Source organism: Chlorocebus sabaeus, chromosome 12, assembly GCF_047675955.1.
Source record: "Chlorocebus sabaeus isolate Y175 chromosome 12, mChlSab1.0.hap1, whole genome shotgun sequence".
Classification (NCBI taxonomy): domain Eukaryota; kingdom Metazoa; phylum Chordata; class Mammalia; order Primates; family Cercopithecidae; genus Chlorocebus; species Chlorocebus sabaeus.
The window spans coordinates 29343121-29358581 of record NC_132915.1 but is presented as its reverse complement, the minus strand read 5'-3'; the positions used below and the strand labels follow the sequence as shown (position 1 = coordinate 29358581).

Genomic DNA, 15461 nt, shown 5'->3' with positions numbered 1-15461 from the left:
TCTCATTTCTCTTTGCTCTGAGCCCTAGAATGTGACCTGACCTTCTCCTTCCCAAAACATGGAGATGGTTAAAACTTACTCTGGACTTTTTTTTGTTGACTTTTCCCTGTATTGCTTATTCATTCCTCGGCTCTACTTTTGCCATTTTGGAATGTATTTCTGGTAAGTGTTTAGGATTTTGTAAACTATTTCCCTACAACCTCTTATTGGAGGTCGGGGTAGAGTTGGGAATGACCATCAATCACACATAACTTTGTTTCTTATTTTGACTATCAGGCTTCAAAATCTTTGACAGGCCCTTTTATATTTGGTTGCTGCTAATAAAATGTTGGCCTTTTTGTTTTATTTTTTATTTTTATTTTTTGTTTTATTAGATTTTGAAGAAGGGAGATTCTAAAATCTACTTCAGGTTTTCTCAACATCTGCACAAATAACTTTGGGTTGGATAATTATTTGTTGTGAGGAGGTTGCCCTGTGCAGAGTAGGATATTTAACAACATCCCTGGCTTCTGCCCACTAGATGCCAGTAGTATTCCCCTAGTTAAGACAACCAAAAACATCTTCAGACATTGGGAAATATTCCCTGGGGAGAAAAGCACCCTGGTTTGAGAGCCATTGATCAATTTCGTTCATTCATCTTTACTCCTCCTCCTAAATACCTACATCCAAATTTTAAATAGATCTTTCTTATATAGTCTGGCAAGTATTATATCAAAGATAAATACCGGTTTTACAATAAAGCATTAATACACTCTTACATTTCAACTTAAGAGGCAAATATTAACAGTAGGATTTATGAACTATTTATTAGAATAAAAATCAATGAATTTTTTAGAATTACAAAATGATTTATGTGTGTTAGATATTTTACTGAGTGAAAAAAATAATGCTTTTTTAAATGACTTATTGTTTGGAGTAGTGATATAGTAGATTTAATTCTTCCCCCTCATTAATTAAAATCATGTTTTAGTCAAGATAGTGAACAAAATTCTTATTGGCAATTCAGTTGTTTCCCGTTTCGGAGAGTGACACTCTCCAGTTCTCAGTTAAATAATTGTCATGGTAAAGTAATTTCCTTGAAAAGAACGGACATTGATTCAGCCCCTGTTACTCACAAATCCTATTTGAGTCAAATTGGAAAACTATTAAGTTTTTGGGAAAAAAATCAATAGGTATCAGGAAACCATTAGATCTTGTGGCCCTTGCTATATCTTGCATGAGTAATCACTGTAAACAGCTGACAGGTATTTCATTGTTGACACAGAGTGATGCTTGAGGGACCACATCTTGTCAGAGTAGGTGGACAGCTTTAGACATTGGAATGAGTTTGGTTATCCTTGTTTTTCTCCTACACTCATTCTTTTAGACAGCCCTGTCACTAACTGGGCCTATGATGCTTTGAAAAATCAAATACTTTCCTTGCTGTCAGTTTTCTTTTTCTTGTGTTATGGCATACTAATCAGGGTATGTGGTTTGGTACTGAACCAGTTTCTGTCAAAAACAAGTTTTAATTTATTATTTAGGAATAGTTTTTCCTCAGACCCAGGATTTTATACAGTACTAAATAAATAGTGTAAGAAATAATTAGTAATGCCATAGAGTATATAATTTTACTTCTAGTTCTACACAGATTACAAGTAAATTTTTTTTTGGACAAGTGATTTTGGAATTATCTATATTTTGTTTTCCTTTTCCTTTAGAGTGATAATTCACTGTTTATGATCTGAATGATTATCATATTAAAGAGATGAGAAAATAAAAATAAGTCTGATGTGCACAAAGCCATACTGCTCAAATTGTTTGATAATATCTGTTATTATTATGGCATCGGTAGAAGAATGATGTTTTGTTTATATGTGGTAAAAGTTAGTCTTTTTTAAAGGAAATAACAAGAGGGATAGAAATGGAATGGGTATAAATAGTAAAGGGTTCTATCGCTATAATTCCCTTTTGCTAGAAATAGCTAAAGTTTCTATCACTATAATTTCCATAAGAAGATATATGTGTTTACCTGTTAATTTCATCAGGGCAAATTAAAACATGGATAGAATCATGTTTCTCAGTGTTAAGAAATATTTTTATTTGATGAATATTATATATTTTCAGGTGCAGTGGCTTCTATGTTTTGGGTTGATGCTGAATTAGGGAGTGATATTTATCTTGATGGTAAGTTAAAAAACAATTTTCTTTTTTCTTGTTTTTTTTTGAGACAGAGTCTTGCTTTGTTTCCCAGACTGGAGTGCAGTGGCATGATCTCAGCTCGCTGCAACCTCTGCCTCCCGGATTCAAGCAATTCTCCTGCCTCAGCCTCCCGAGTAGCTGGTACGCCATTGTGCCTGGCTAATTTTTGGATTTTTAGTAGAGACAGGGTTTCACCATGTTCGCCTGACTGGTCTTGAACTCCTGACCTCAGGTGATCCGCCAGGCTCGGCCTCCCAAAGTGCTGGGATTACAGGCGTGAGCCAACACACCCTGCCTCTTTGTTTTTAAGAAAAATCTTTATGGTTAAGCTTATTGTTGTTCATTCATATTATAACTTTAATTCCTTGCATTGTTGTTCTTTTCACACTGTAGTTTAATGATGAAGTCTTTGTTCATATAGATTAAAAAATCCCAGACAGTGGTGGAACTGGATGTCACTCAACTCCCAATTTAGTGCTTCTGCTAAGGTTTTCTTTAAAAAACAAACAAAAAAGGATTTTCTGTATCCTCTGTTGTTTGATTTCTGTACTTACTATAATGTTAGAGTCTTTTATTTTAATCTGCCAGGCAATATGAAGATCATATTTTTGCTCTTATTTTCTCTTGAAGATAAGAATTAAATACTCCTACCTTACTTTATTTACCTTAACACTTTTGGGCAGTCTACTTTATAAACTTATAAATGATATGCCTTCATTTAAAATAGAAGCTTTCTTAGTTAAGCAACTATGTTTTCTCCCTTTCTCTTTCCCTTTTTCACGTTTTTAAAAACCAGTCTTTTTCTTACTTTTTCAAAACTAAGAACCATTAAGAAATTTAAGAATTATTAAATGGGCCCCATCATTGAGCTCTTATATATATGGCGTGTAACTGGTTGAATTCCTTAGGCATAATTAAACTCATTCTGTTGTTATCAGCATGTATTCAGAGATTGCTAAATGAATCGGTAGTCTGGAAACTTAGGCATATGTTATGTAAAACATTTTTATGAGTTGGATTTGGATTTGGTGAGAGATGTTAGGAATGATATCCTAAGATGTCTCATTATTTAGGCAATAATTTAAATGTTAAGAAAATCTTGATTTTGATTATGTAAAAATAAACTAGAAATAACCTTTCTTAAGTACTTATCACATTTGACCATGTTATGAAATTTGACTTATATTTTGGATTGTAAGCTTTCTCAGTGCCAAGGAAATCTTATTTTCATATTTATTTAATTTAAAATTTTTATGTGTTTGATATCTTCTCTAGTGACTTAAAATAATTCTAGCCACTCAGTACATATTTGAAATGCATTGACTTATTACTGGAAATTAATTAAATGGCAGCACTGGCAAGAGAAAAACAGTACATTGTTTTATTGAGTAGCATTTGTGAACTGAAATAGGTTAGTTTTAATTTTCATTCTCAAGTGTGGTTGCACAAATATTAATAAACACTTTTTTTTAAAAAAAAGGTGATTAAAATGTTTTTTCCTTTGTAGGTATCATAACTATTGTGGATTCAAAATATGGGTTAAAAGTAAGTTGAAAGATTGCTATGAGTGGCTCATTGTTGAGAGCTAGGAATATGGGGGTTGATTGTTTAATTTTCTTTATGTTTGTATCTGAAATTTTCTTTAACAAAAACCTTCTTCAAAAATATACCCTGAACAATAGGTGAAATTTGTGTTTTAATTACTAGTTCGTGTTAAATATTTCTTGTCTGTTACTCTGAGTTTGATTTGGTGATAAAATTTGGAATTATAATTTGTAATAAGCATATGGGGTTAGGATAGAGTTTAGTATGTATAACTCTTCACAAGGATTCAACCCCAATATTGATAAGTTTTTCTGTTCCATAGAAGAAACTGAGATTGATAAAGCATCTGAGATCTCATTTTTCTTGTTAAATTGCTATTAAACACACACAGGAAATGAGTTTTTTAAAAATATTGAACACCTAGGTGATGGGTTAATAGGTGCAGCAAACCACCATGGCACACGTTTACGTATGTAACAAGCCTGCATATCCTGAACATGGACCCTGGAACTTAAAATTTAAAAACTTCATATTGAAGAAAATTAGGATATATACGTAGAATTAGTAAGAAGACTCTGTCCATTAAAAGGCATCTTGCATCGCGTCTTGGTCTTTTGGCTAAGATCAAGTGTAAAAGACATCCTGCTATGAATGTTTTTGTTAACTTCTAAGGTCCTTAAATGCATTTAAATGAAGTTTAATTTATAAAATGCATTTAGTAAGATCTTTAAAAGTATGTTGTTACATACAGTAAAATGATATTTCTCAATTCCCCGAGTGAAATACCACTTAAGGCAGAAGAGAATGAAATTATCCCACCCACTGACTTGGTCCCAATCTGAGCATATGGATAGGGCCCAAAGCAGTAATTTCTTAGAAGTTTAAATTCAGTGTTTAAAAATTTGTGTCTGTTTTGTATCCGACCTCATAATGTATCTGAACGTGTTAATTTTTTTTTTTTTTTTTTTTTTTTGATACAGAGTCTCACTCTGTTGCCCAGGCTGGAGTGCAGTGGCACAATCTTGGCTCACTGCAACCTCCACCTGCCAGGTTCAAGCGATTCCCTTGTTTCAGCCTCCTGAGTAACTGGGTTTACAGGTGCATGCCATCACATCCAGCTAATTTTGTATTTTTAGTACAGACGAGATTTTACCACGTTGACCAGCCTGGTCATGAACTCCTGACCTCAAGTGATCCACCCGCCTCAGCCTCCCAAAGTGCTGGGATTACAGGGGTGAGCCACTGCGCCTGGCCTGAACTTGTTAATGTTTAAGTTCGCTTTCTTTCCCCAAATCTTTGCTGAAATTATGCTCTCAGGGGATATGTCAGGTTTGTCAAATAATTACCAATACCTCTTCACTGGGCCTTCTCTCCCTCGTTGATAGAGTGCCCTAATTTGAAAAGCTTGGAAGACAACTTTTTTAGAGTTTAAAATCTCAATTTATGAATTTATGAATATAATGTAAGAATCAAAGAATGATCCCAAATACAGTATTACAGTTTCACTCAGAAAAATTCCAATGACTGTTGGAAATCATATTTCTTGCAAAATGCTTATGGAGGTAGCGAAAACCCCCAAATTATTCATTTTGAGTGTTTATTATAGACATGTTTGAATCTGTCTCTTCCATAAATTTATTACAAAATATGATATACCTATGTGACAGATAACTGCTAAGACATTTTTTTATAGACTTAGAATGCCATGCTGAAAGTCAAACTGTTTATGTATTTTATGATTATAGGAATAATTTTGTATGTATAGTTGAGTATGGAAAAGAGTTAAATAGAATCTATTATCAGCATGATAGAGGCCAAAAAGACAAAGCAACATTCTGAATAATGCAAACACAGTAAACGTTTAACCTCCTGCCACCTTGATAAAACCTCTTAAATTATTAAATCAATATACCTACACAAAACTGACACACTGTCAGGATAATGGAAACTTTAGATTTTCTAAGTCGGATGCCAGATAAATAACTTTGCCTTGATGTAAAGAATTTTCCAACTTGTCCAATTCCTCTGGTTGCAAAGCTTGACCTCAGTAGCTGCTTGTGATTCAGAGAATTCTGAGGCAGTACAAGTAATGACACTTGGATAATGGGCAGCAATTTAAGAATGTCATGCTTCACAGAGCCAGCCCATCACAAGTAAAGCTGAGAAATGGTACCCTGTGGCCGGCCAGCCAAATTGAAACTGAAGTGGTAATTGATATCATGGGGTATCACTCTAATGGGATTGTCACCCATTGATCTGAAATATTCATTTTTTAATCATAGGCAAAGAATTGGACAACTTAAAATGACAGCCCTCTATTCTCAGGACTTGACACCCAGGCTACTGACATTGTTCTTTTCAGTTCTACAAATGTGACAGCATTTAATGCAATAGAAGCAATGAATGAAGTTACCCAGAAAAGGTCAAGTGAGAGGTTTCTTCTTGGTTCCTCTGTTATATTGCACAATCTGTTGAAACAATTCAGTCAGAAAACAGTTGGCTTGGAAAAGGCCAGAACAATAAATAGACTGACATTATGCAATAATTTTTTAAAAACTAAAATAGTGTTAGGTCTGTAACCAATCCATTTGAAAGAAATAGTTCCTTCTGGCTGCTGCATTTTAAAAATGACACCAGACATCTTTGACACTAGATTTATTTCCACTCTGGTCAACAGTAGTGTTCTTTCATAGCCAGTGAATTTTAAGATAAGTTTTTCTTTTCTTTCTCTTTTTTCGGTCCAGCTTCTTTCTTTATTTCTTCAGAAAAGGACACTCTGTAGCCCTTCATGAAGTTATGTCTACAGTGGTGTTATTTCAGAGAGTTCCTTTGTTTCTCTCCCTAACGCCCCCTCCCCAGCTTTATTGAGGTATAATTGACAAGTAAAAATTATATATATTTAAGGTATACAATGTGTGAATTACATTATAAAACAATCAAACTAGTTAACATATCCATCACTTCACATTGTTTTTTTGGGGGGAGGGAGTGGTAAGAACAATTAAGATCTATCTCTTAGCAGATTTCAAGTATACAATAGAATTAACTACTGTCATCATGTTGTTATTAGCTCTCCATGACTTATGCATCCTGCATAACAAACTTAGTACTCTTTGACCAACATGTCACACCACTCCCCTTTAATTTCCTGTGTTCTTGTGGTAAGTTAAATTGGGGTTTTGAACCTTAGCCTTTTGAATATGTTGGATTAATTAGTACCAAAATTATTTTTGTCTTTTTTGATATATAAGCAAAAGCTATAGTTCTTAAGCAGAGATAAGGAATAATTTGGACATCTATGTAATATAAAATATTTTTAAAAGATTTTGCAAAATTTTTTTCTGCTTTTACTTATACAAGTAGAACAGAATGCCAAAATTTCCATTTTGCTTTATTTTATAAATGAAAGTCGTCTGACTTAATGACCAAATGGTATATAATGTATTATTGGAGAATGTTCTTTTGAATAGAAGACATTCGTTTTATACTTTTTTGCAGAGTTTGACTTGGGAAGGTAGGAAGTCACATGAGGGAAATGCAGGGCTGATGTCTAAAGAAAATAAATGTTAGTATGCACTTATTTTTTTAAATGTTTGTATAGTTTTCCTGTGTGCGTAGAAGAGAACATTTATCCCTTCTGCTATAGTTGTATATGATTACATAGAATTTTAATAGAGTTGTAAATATTGGCAGGCTTTCATTTGGGGTGATTTTCGTTTATTTTTGTGTTTGATACTTTCTGACTGCCTGGAGGCAGTAAAATGTTAGTCTACCACTGTTAGCTTTGAGTGAAGAATTCTAATATTTTGGAGAGGTAAATGCACTTAAAACATTGTACATTACCATGTGAACTACCATTTTATTAGTTACATTTAGGCATGGAAATGCAAAAACAAATCTGTAATTCTTCTGTCATATCATTTTTATGCCTCACAAATTCATAGCCAAATAGCCCCAATTTCATATGTTAAAAAAACTTCCATGAGGTCAATAATATAATATCTTGAAAAATATTTCAGTTTAAAAAGACTTTCAGTACTATAGGATCATTCAGAGACTGATGCCTTGCCAAAAATATATCTGTTAAGTAGATTTACTGTTAAATGGTTAGAGATTTGTTGCTGCATGTTAGATGGCATTTTTCATGTAACATCTTTTGTGTATCCCCACAACAGGAGGTGTTAACTGTAATTCATTCAACAAATATTTGTTGAGTCTGTGTGCCAGGTACCATTCCAAGGTCTGTTAACAGCCTTACTATCTAGAGGCAGAGTATATAACAATAGGACTTGTTGTAGCCTCAGGCCAAGATGAATTATGAAAAAGATATTAAACTTGGTCTTTTGGCATGGAATGATTTTTGATACAATACTTGCCAAGTTCTGTGACTTCCGTAATTGCAGAGTGGGTCTGCAGTTGAACAAGATTTTGCCTGAAGTATCATTGCCATGATTTTATTTCAGTTTTGTTTTCCTCAAAATAGAATTTGCTAAACTTTTAGAAGGAAAAGATGTTTCTTCTATAGACCTAATCAAGCTTGTTAAATAAAATTATTACCTGCTTGCTCTTAGGTTCCAAACTATTCAGATACTCCCAATGATCATCTCCCCATGAGTTATGAAACGGGCTTGGCTCTGATATGTGATTATTAACTTTTGTGTAGCATTGTACACAGACTGATTTTATGTGACATGTACAAAGACTTTAAAATTATGTTCATTTTACTTGATGGGTGTGTGTTCAATTAAAAAAAAATAGTCCATGTGATTGTATATAAAATATAGTATCCTGTGATGATGAGGGTGTTAGATTTAGTTTCTTCCTTTATAAATGAAAATATCCTTCTCTCATAATTGTTATGAAAGCTAAATGAGAAATATATATAATTTATAAAGTTAAATTCAAGGATTTAATTAATTTGTAAAGTTGGCTTCAAATATAGAGTATTACTATAATCTAGTTGCCTCTAAACTTCAGTAGCCACCTTTTTATTGTGACAGGGAACCTCTATTGAGGTTTGAGGTAATGAGGGTAAAAATGTAATTTCCCAGAGAAGAAGCTTGTGACGTTGATGACTTTAGGGATGTAAACAGGATTATGAGGGGGAAAAAAAAAGAAACACAAAAAACCTTGCCTCCAGAGAGATGAAAACTACCACATGGGCTCTAAGTCCATGTCAAAATATTTTTTGGAGTTAGCCTGACTCTGGAGAGGTCAGTAAAATAACTAGTTGCACTGAGAGGCCAGATTAGCAAGTATGGGTTTCTAAATGATAAACTGCTTTTAGGCTAGAATCAGAGCTGAATCAGCCCTCCCACCACTTATTTGTTTCTAGGGTGTTTGAAAGGCCTAGTACTGAGTTCACGTGATACATGATTGTGGGCTGGGGAGAAAGGAAGTATATTAGATTCTAAGAAACTGTATTTCAGTGGTTATCCTTTTTTTTTTTTAAATAAGTAATAATGAATATTTAGAACAAGAACAGTTTTATAAGAAGGAAAACACCTAAAATCTGAACTGTAATCTTCTGTGTTTTTATGACATTATGTGAATCAAAGGGGTTTTCCTTTTAAGTAAAAGGAAAAGTCAGGAGTATGAAATCCTAAACCCTCTTCTTCCGCCTATAAAACCCTACAGGTTCACTTGTAGAAAAAAAATTGCAAATGGGGAAGAAAAATGCTTTCAGCTAGAAAAGTTAGTTTTGAATTTGTGTACCCAGTAACAGAACATGTTGAATTTTTATTAGATGCAAGAAGATGTCTATAAAGTAAAATCCTTTGTGTTGACATTAGATTTTTTATTGTATTATAGTAACTTTATTCAAACTTTTTTTTTGTTTAGCATTTAACAGAAGAGAAACCCGATGGCCTTATCAATGAAGCCACTAGGTATTCATATTTAAAGTATATATTGATCACTGGCTAATTGTAAAGAGAAAAATCACTAAGATGAAAACCAAAAACAAACTAAGAAATTTTAAAACATAGTCAAGGAAAATTTATTTTCTTTTCTCCCATAGTTGAATTATTGCTATCTATTTATAATGATCTGATAACTAAACTTTTACTTAAAATCATTTTTGTCGTAGCATAAAGTGAATGCTGAACACAGGAGTTCTGTAATTTTGAGGAACTCAGGAAATATTAACTTTAAAAATATATTTTTGTTATACAATTTCTTTGGGATTGAAGATTTATATATATATATATGTATATATATATAATTATTATTATTATTTTTGAGACAGAATCTCACTCTGTCACCCAGGCTGAAGTACAGCAGATCTTGGCTCACTGCAACCTCTGCCTCCCAGGTTCAAGCGATTCTCTTGCCTCAGCCTCCCAAGTAGCTGGGATTACAGGCACCCGCCGCCATGCCTAGCTAATTTTTGTATTTTTGTATTTTTTTTTTTTTTTTTTGGTAGAGATGAGGTTTCACCATGTTGGCCAGGCTGGTCTTGAACTCCTGACCTCAGGTGATCCACCCACCTCCACCTCCCAAAGTGCTGGGATTACAGGCATGAATCCCCTGCACCCGGCCTAACTTAAGTATTTTTGTAACTTTTTTCCTTATGAAAATATGGTTATTATAGAAAATATAAATAAGCCAAATAGAAAATAGCAAAATTAGATTTGTGATGTACACACTATTGAAACCTGCTTTTTCAGTGAACTAAAGTTAATTTAGTTTTGAGAATTTAGTTGTATTCTTTGAGATAAAGCATAAGACCCTGAAAAATTAAGGAAAATTGAAAGAATTTGCGGTTTTACTATCCTGTTAAGAGAAAATAGAGCTTCTGATTATTGTCATCTACTTTGTTATCTAGCATTCAGTCGACTGGATTCTTTACAGAGATAATATACAGAATATTTATAGTGATAAAGAAGAAATTTTTGCAATATCCTGATATATCTTCTGAAGTATAGCTTATTTTTTTTAAAGAAATGGAGTCTTGCTATGTTGCCCAGGTTGGACTTGAACTCCTGGGCTTAAGGGATCCTCCTTCCTCAGCCTCCTAAGTAGCCGGGACTATAAGTATGGTCTGCCGTGCCCAGCTCTGAAGTATAGTTTTCAAAAAACCTGTTTAATACAGTTTTTAGTATTAAGTGAACTTATCTATGTCTTTGAAAATTTTGGTAAATATTACAGTATTTTAGTATGTAAACTCTTCTTATTTTCACCATATTGGATATCTGAATTTTATGCTTTTCTTCACAAAGAAAATTATGAGTTTAAAATCATCCTTTTGATTGTAAACTTTTTGAGACTTATCTTTGTAGCACAAGAGTAGCAAGTAAGAGAACTTAGTAAATACTTTGTGAATGGGTAATGTGAAATCTGAACTTGTATAGTAATGAATGCAATTCATTCCCACTGAAAAATCAGCGGATTAGGAGTAAACTGAATCACTCCTATAGAGCACTATATAATTCTTAACTGATATATTGATCTACATGAGGTGTTCTTATTTATTTTTAATTTGTTAACATTTCTCTTTTGATGTATTAATCTGCATGTGTGTATATTATTTTAAATTTCTTAATATTTCTTTTTGTTTGCTATTTTAGGCAAGTTGCTTTGGCAGATATCATTCTCATCAATAAAACAGACTTGGTTCCAGAAGAAGATGTAAAGAAATTAAGAATGACAATTAGGTACAAAATGATAAGTGTGTTAAGTACCTACAGATCCATATTGTATACACAGAATATTTTTTACTCTGATTATTGCCCTGTAGAAACTTAAGGTTCAAGGTTGACCTGCTTCAAGAACCATTAGGGAATCACATATGTTGTTGATGGCTAATTGTTATATAAATAGTAATGCATAAAATTAGTCCCCAGTGCTTGCAGAATATAGTTTACAGTTAATAGACTGATATTCAGGGTCTTCTCACTCCATCCTTCTCCTGTCTTCTCTTTGACTCTTTCCTAATGTCAGTCTTCCCTAACTTTACCCAGGATAGTTCATTCACTTTCCCATGGATGCACCCTGCCAGTTCCTATCTTTACTCGTAATGTATTCTCACTCTGCCAATCTCTGAATTCTTTCTTTTTTTTTTTTTTTTAAATTTATTCTATAGAGCCGATTCTGTCTCTCCCCCACGCCTATGTGAAGTCTTCCCTGACTCAAGTGGTCTCACTTTTCCCTAAACTCTCACTGACTTCATCTTCCTTAACTGTCAACCATGCCTTGTCTTCCAGCTTGGTTTTTTTTTTTTTTTTTTTTTTTTTTTGAGACTGAGTCTCGCTCTGTCGCCCAGGCTGGAGTGCAGTGGCGCCATCTCAGCTCACTGCAAGCTCCGCCTCCCGGGTTTACGCCATTCTCCTGCCTCAGCCTCCGGAGTAGCTGGGACCACAGGCGCCCGCCACTATGCCTGGCTCGGTTTTTTTGTATTTTAGTAGAGACGGGGTTTCACCATGTTAGCCAGGATGGTCTTGATCTCCTGACCTCGTGATCTGCCCGTCTTGCCCTCCCAAAGTGCTGGGATTACAGGCGTGAGCCACCGCGCCCGGCCCCATCTTGCTTTAATATCTTCTTTGTCCATAGCCAAGGCAGATCAGCATAGGACAATCAGGACAATATGAATGATGCTCAAATATGTGCTAACAGTCATTTTGCTGACTGTTCTGGAGACTCCCATTCCTTTTGAAAACAAAGATAGATTTTTCAAATGAGGTTATAGTTCAGGCACTTTGTTTTGAATTATTTTGTAAGACCTGAACTAACAAAAGCCCTATACAGAGAGACATTTGGTAGCTATTATTATTGGTTATCTTTAATGTGTACAATGCTTTGAGCGTGATGGCTCAAAATTACTATTCTTAGTGTTTGTTCAGTTCTACTGACATCAGATTTTGAATCTGTCATCTCAGTTCATATAGTACATATTATAAATTGAATCAATAAAGTTAAGGCTCATTAGATTATTTGCAATGATTAATGATTGTAGAAGAAAGAAATTCATATTTTTTCCACATATTTCATCTTATTTTAATAGTAAAGTCCTTAAACTTTACTATAAACAAAATATAATGTCTCCATGTGAAGGGTAGGTATTGTTGCATCGTGTTGAAGATCACACGGACCTTGGAATCTGCTTGAGTTCTAATCCTTGGTCTGTTTCTCATTGTCTTAGGGAGCTTATTTACCCTTTGAAAGCCTCCTCTGTAAAAGGCATAATGCCTATCATAAGTTTGTTTTGAGTATTACATGAGACAATGTTGGTAAACTTTGCACAGTGCTGACACATAGTAAGTGCTCTGTTAGCTATTATTATGTAATTTTTTTCTTAGCTTACATAGTAAGTTCAAGGTATAGTAAAAAAGGGAAAAAAGAAAAAGATGGCTGATTTTGAAAAGGTGAAAGTGATGAATGAAGATTGCTTTTACATTTTTTGACACTGGTCTTCTAATCTTGTTTCTCTTCAAAAATCTTGTGCACCATTGTGATTGCTAAGAAGAACACAATCTATTTAGCAAACGTTTTTGGCATAAAAGGAATGATAATTGTTATGTGCCTTTTATATCCTTATAGAGACCTAGGCTAAATCTCTGACACTGACAATATTGACTATTACCCAGCTTGTTAACAGTACTAGAAATGAATTTGGAAGAAGCAATTTGATAAATTACACACCCTTTTGGCTTTTACCCTCCCTTTATATCAGACTTGTGACTGACTCAGAATCATATTTGGGGAGTTGAACAAAGGTAAATGTGTTTGAGAGGGAATAGCCATCAGACTATAGAGTATATTCAAAAAAGAAGATTAAGAATTTTGTAAAGTAGTGGAGAGACTTGCCTCAGAATCATTATATGTGGGAAGCCTTACTCGTGAGAACAAACTTGAACAAGTAGCAAGAATCTTGGGTAAGTAACCCTAAAGACAATTGAATTCATGATAGAGAATTGATGATTGATGATAGACAATGGAAAAGATAAATAGATGAGATATACAGTGTGTTGAAAAGATTTTAACAGGTACTTTTTGGTGCCATACAAAGCCATATTCTATAGTATCAAAAGAGGGAGAACAGGCGTAACAGGTAGAGAACCTAGTTAGGGAACTGAAGAGGTTATTCTATAAAGGAACCTGGGATGTGTGACTTAGAATTACTGTGAATACTAAGGACAGGCTGGGGGCAAAGCCATTTACAACCAGGTTTTTATTTTTAGTGTGTATATAGCCGTTTCTACTATGTATGCCTGAGGAAAAAAGTGACCACCGTAAAAATTTTGAGTATCTACTCATTTTTAAGAACATTAGGATAACTGACTACTTATGAATGACTTTTTCTAAAGTGAAGCATCTTTTTATTAATCACAAAGTAGCCCTTAATCTGACAGTTGTGCAAAGTTTTGTATATATGTTTTATTGATATGTGAGTGGAATATATGTGATTTATGGTTTGAAGGAAAATCATAATTATATTTTAAAGCAAGTTTTGTTTTTCTGTTTTTAATTTTTTTTTGGTTCCAGATGTATTTGTGTATGCTTATTTCCTGTTTTAGAAATAATGTACTTTGTATACTTTTTTAAAAAGTTAATTTTTACTTTTAAACTTTGTCTTCCTCATCTGTTATTTATTTCAGATCCATAAATGGACTAGGACAAATCTTAGAAACACAAAGATCAAGGTACTTTTAAAAAGCTATTCCTAATATACTAACAACAAATCATTTTAGTTATTAATAATAAACATTAAGTAATTGACAAATACGCTTGATTCTAATATAAGAAAGATGTAAGTGCATTTAAAAAGAATTGGATCCAAAATGTTGTTTGGAATGCTCTTAATAAGTTAGTTTGGCATATTTAGCTAGTACATTTGCCTGTCTTTAAAACTAAGATTACAAAGCCATGATAACACTATGTAAGTGTTTGCTTAAGGAGGAAGAAAAGACTTCTAAACACTCAAGAGGGTAACTCAGTACAGAAATCTGAAGAAGTATATTGAGGAATCTTCTCTTAATTTGAAGTCTTTAAATGGCTTTTTAATATTTTAAAAGCCTTCTTAGTGGTTCATAGTTGCCAAAAAATATATGGAGTCTTTACCGTGAAGTTCCTGACAAATTCTTTTATTAAATTTTGATTTTCATTTTCTCTAGGTTCTGTTCCTAAAACATCTGTGAAGTGTGTTTCTGTAGATTAAACTCTGTTTTCCATTGAATGTTATCTTAATTTCAGAAAATTTCTGTGCAGGGTTTTTTTTTGTTAAACTCATTTTTTTTTTTTTTTTTTTGGTGAGAAAGGCTCAGCAGCTGATAGACTCAGCAACAGGCAGCCAGGAGCTCTGAGACTCACAGCTGGCAGTCTAGTTCAACTCAGTCTCTACTTGAGAGATTCTTTCTTTGGAAGTACAGTAGAGGCCTTAGGTGAGTGGCTTATCTGCTATGGCAGAGATTAGAGGTGCTGACAGACTGCCATAAGTGTTAGGCAGCAGCAGCAGCAGCTGCTTATATGCATGTGAACAGCTGGGGAATTTGGTATGCATTCTCAGAAACCACTCATCTGCTGGCAGAGGTAGCAGAAGAATGCCCTTAGTGTAAGTCCTCTACAACCATACACCAAATGTGCTCCCCACATTTCAAATTCCACTGTAGAAAGTCTCTGATAATCTCATTTATACCATGAGCCATTCCTCAATATCTGTCTTCTTCCTGTTAGTGTTCTACAATTCCTTTCTCCTTAATTTTTCTCCTCTTTACAAAATGTCACACAGACAAGTGCAT

The 15461-nt window shown here is 33.8% G+C and overlaps 1 protein-coding gene across 8 annotated transcripts in view; it reads left to right on the top strand.

Moving 5' to 3' along the window:
- ZNG1A (Zn regulated GTPase metalloprotein activator 1A) overlaps positions 1 to 15461 on the top strand; it is a 51825-nt gene that overhangs the window by 13647 nt on the left and 22717 nt on the right. For 4 of the 8 annotated variants that reach the window (XM_007969415.3, XM_007969414.3, XM_007969418.3 and 1 more), the window contains 5 exons: positions 2107 to 2166; positions 3689 to 3726; positions 9568 to 9614; positions 11295 to 11381; positions 14322 to 14366. In XM_007969415.3, coding sequence (XP_007967606.3) covers positions 2107 to 2166; positions 3689 to 3726; positions 9568 to 9614; positions 11295 to 11381; positions 14322 to 14366 — 277 coding nt within the window. Of the gene's footprint in view, positions 1 to 2106; positions 2167 to 3688; positions 3727 to 4741; positions 4961 to 9567; positions 9615 to 11294; positions 11382 to 14321; positions 14367 to 15461 lie in introns of those variants that run through there. The other 4 variants (XM_007969416.3, XM_007969417.3, XM_073021538.1 and 1 more) reach the window with 3 other exon arrangements.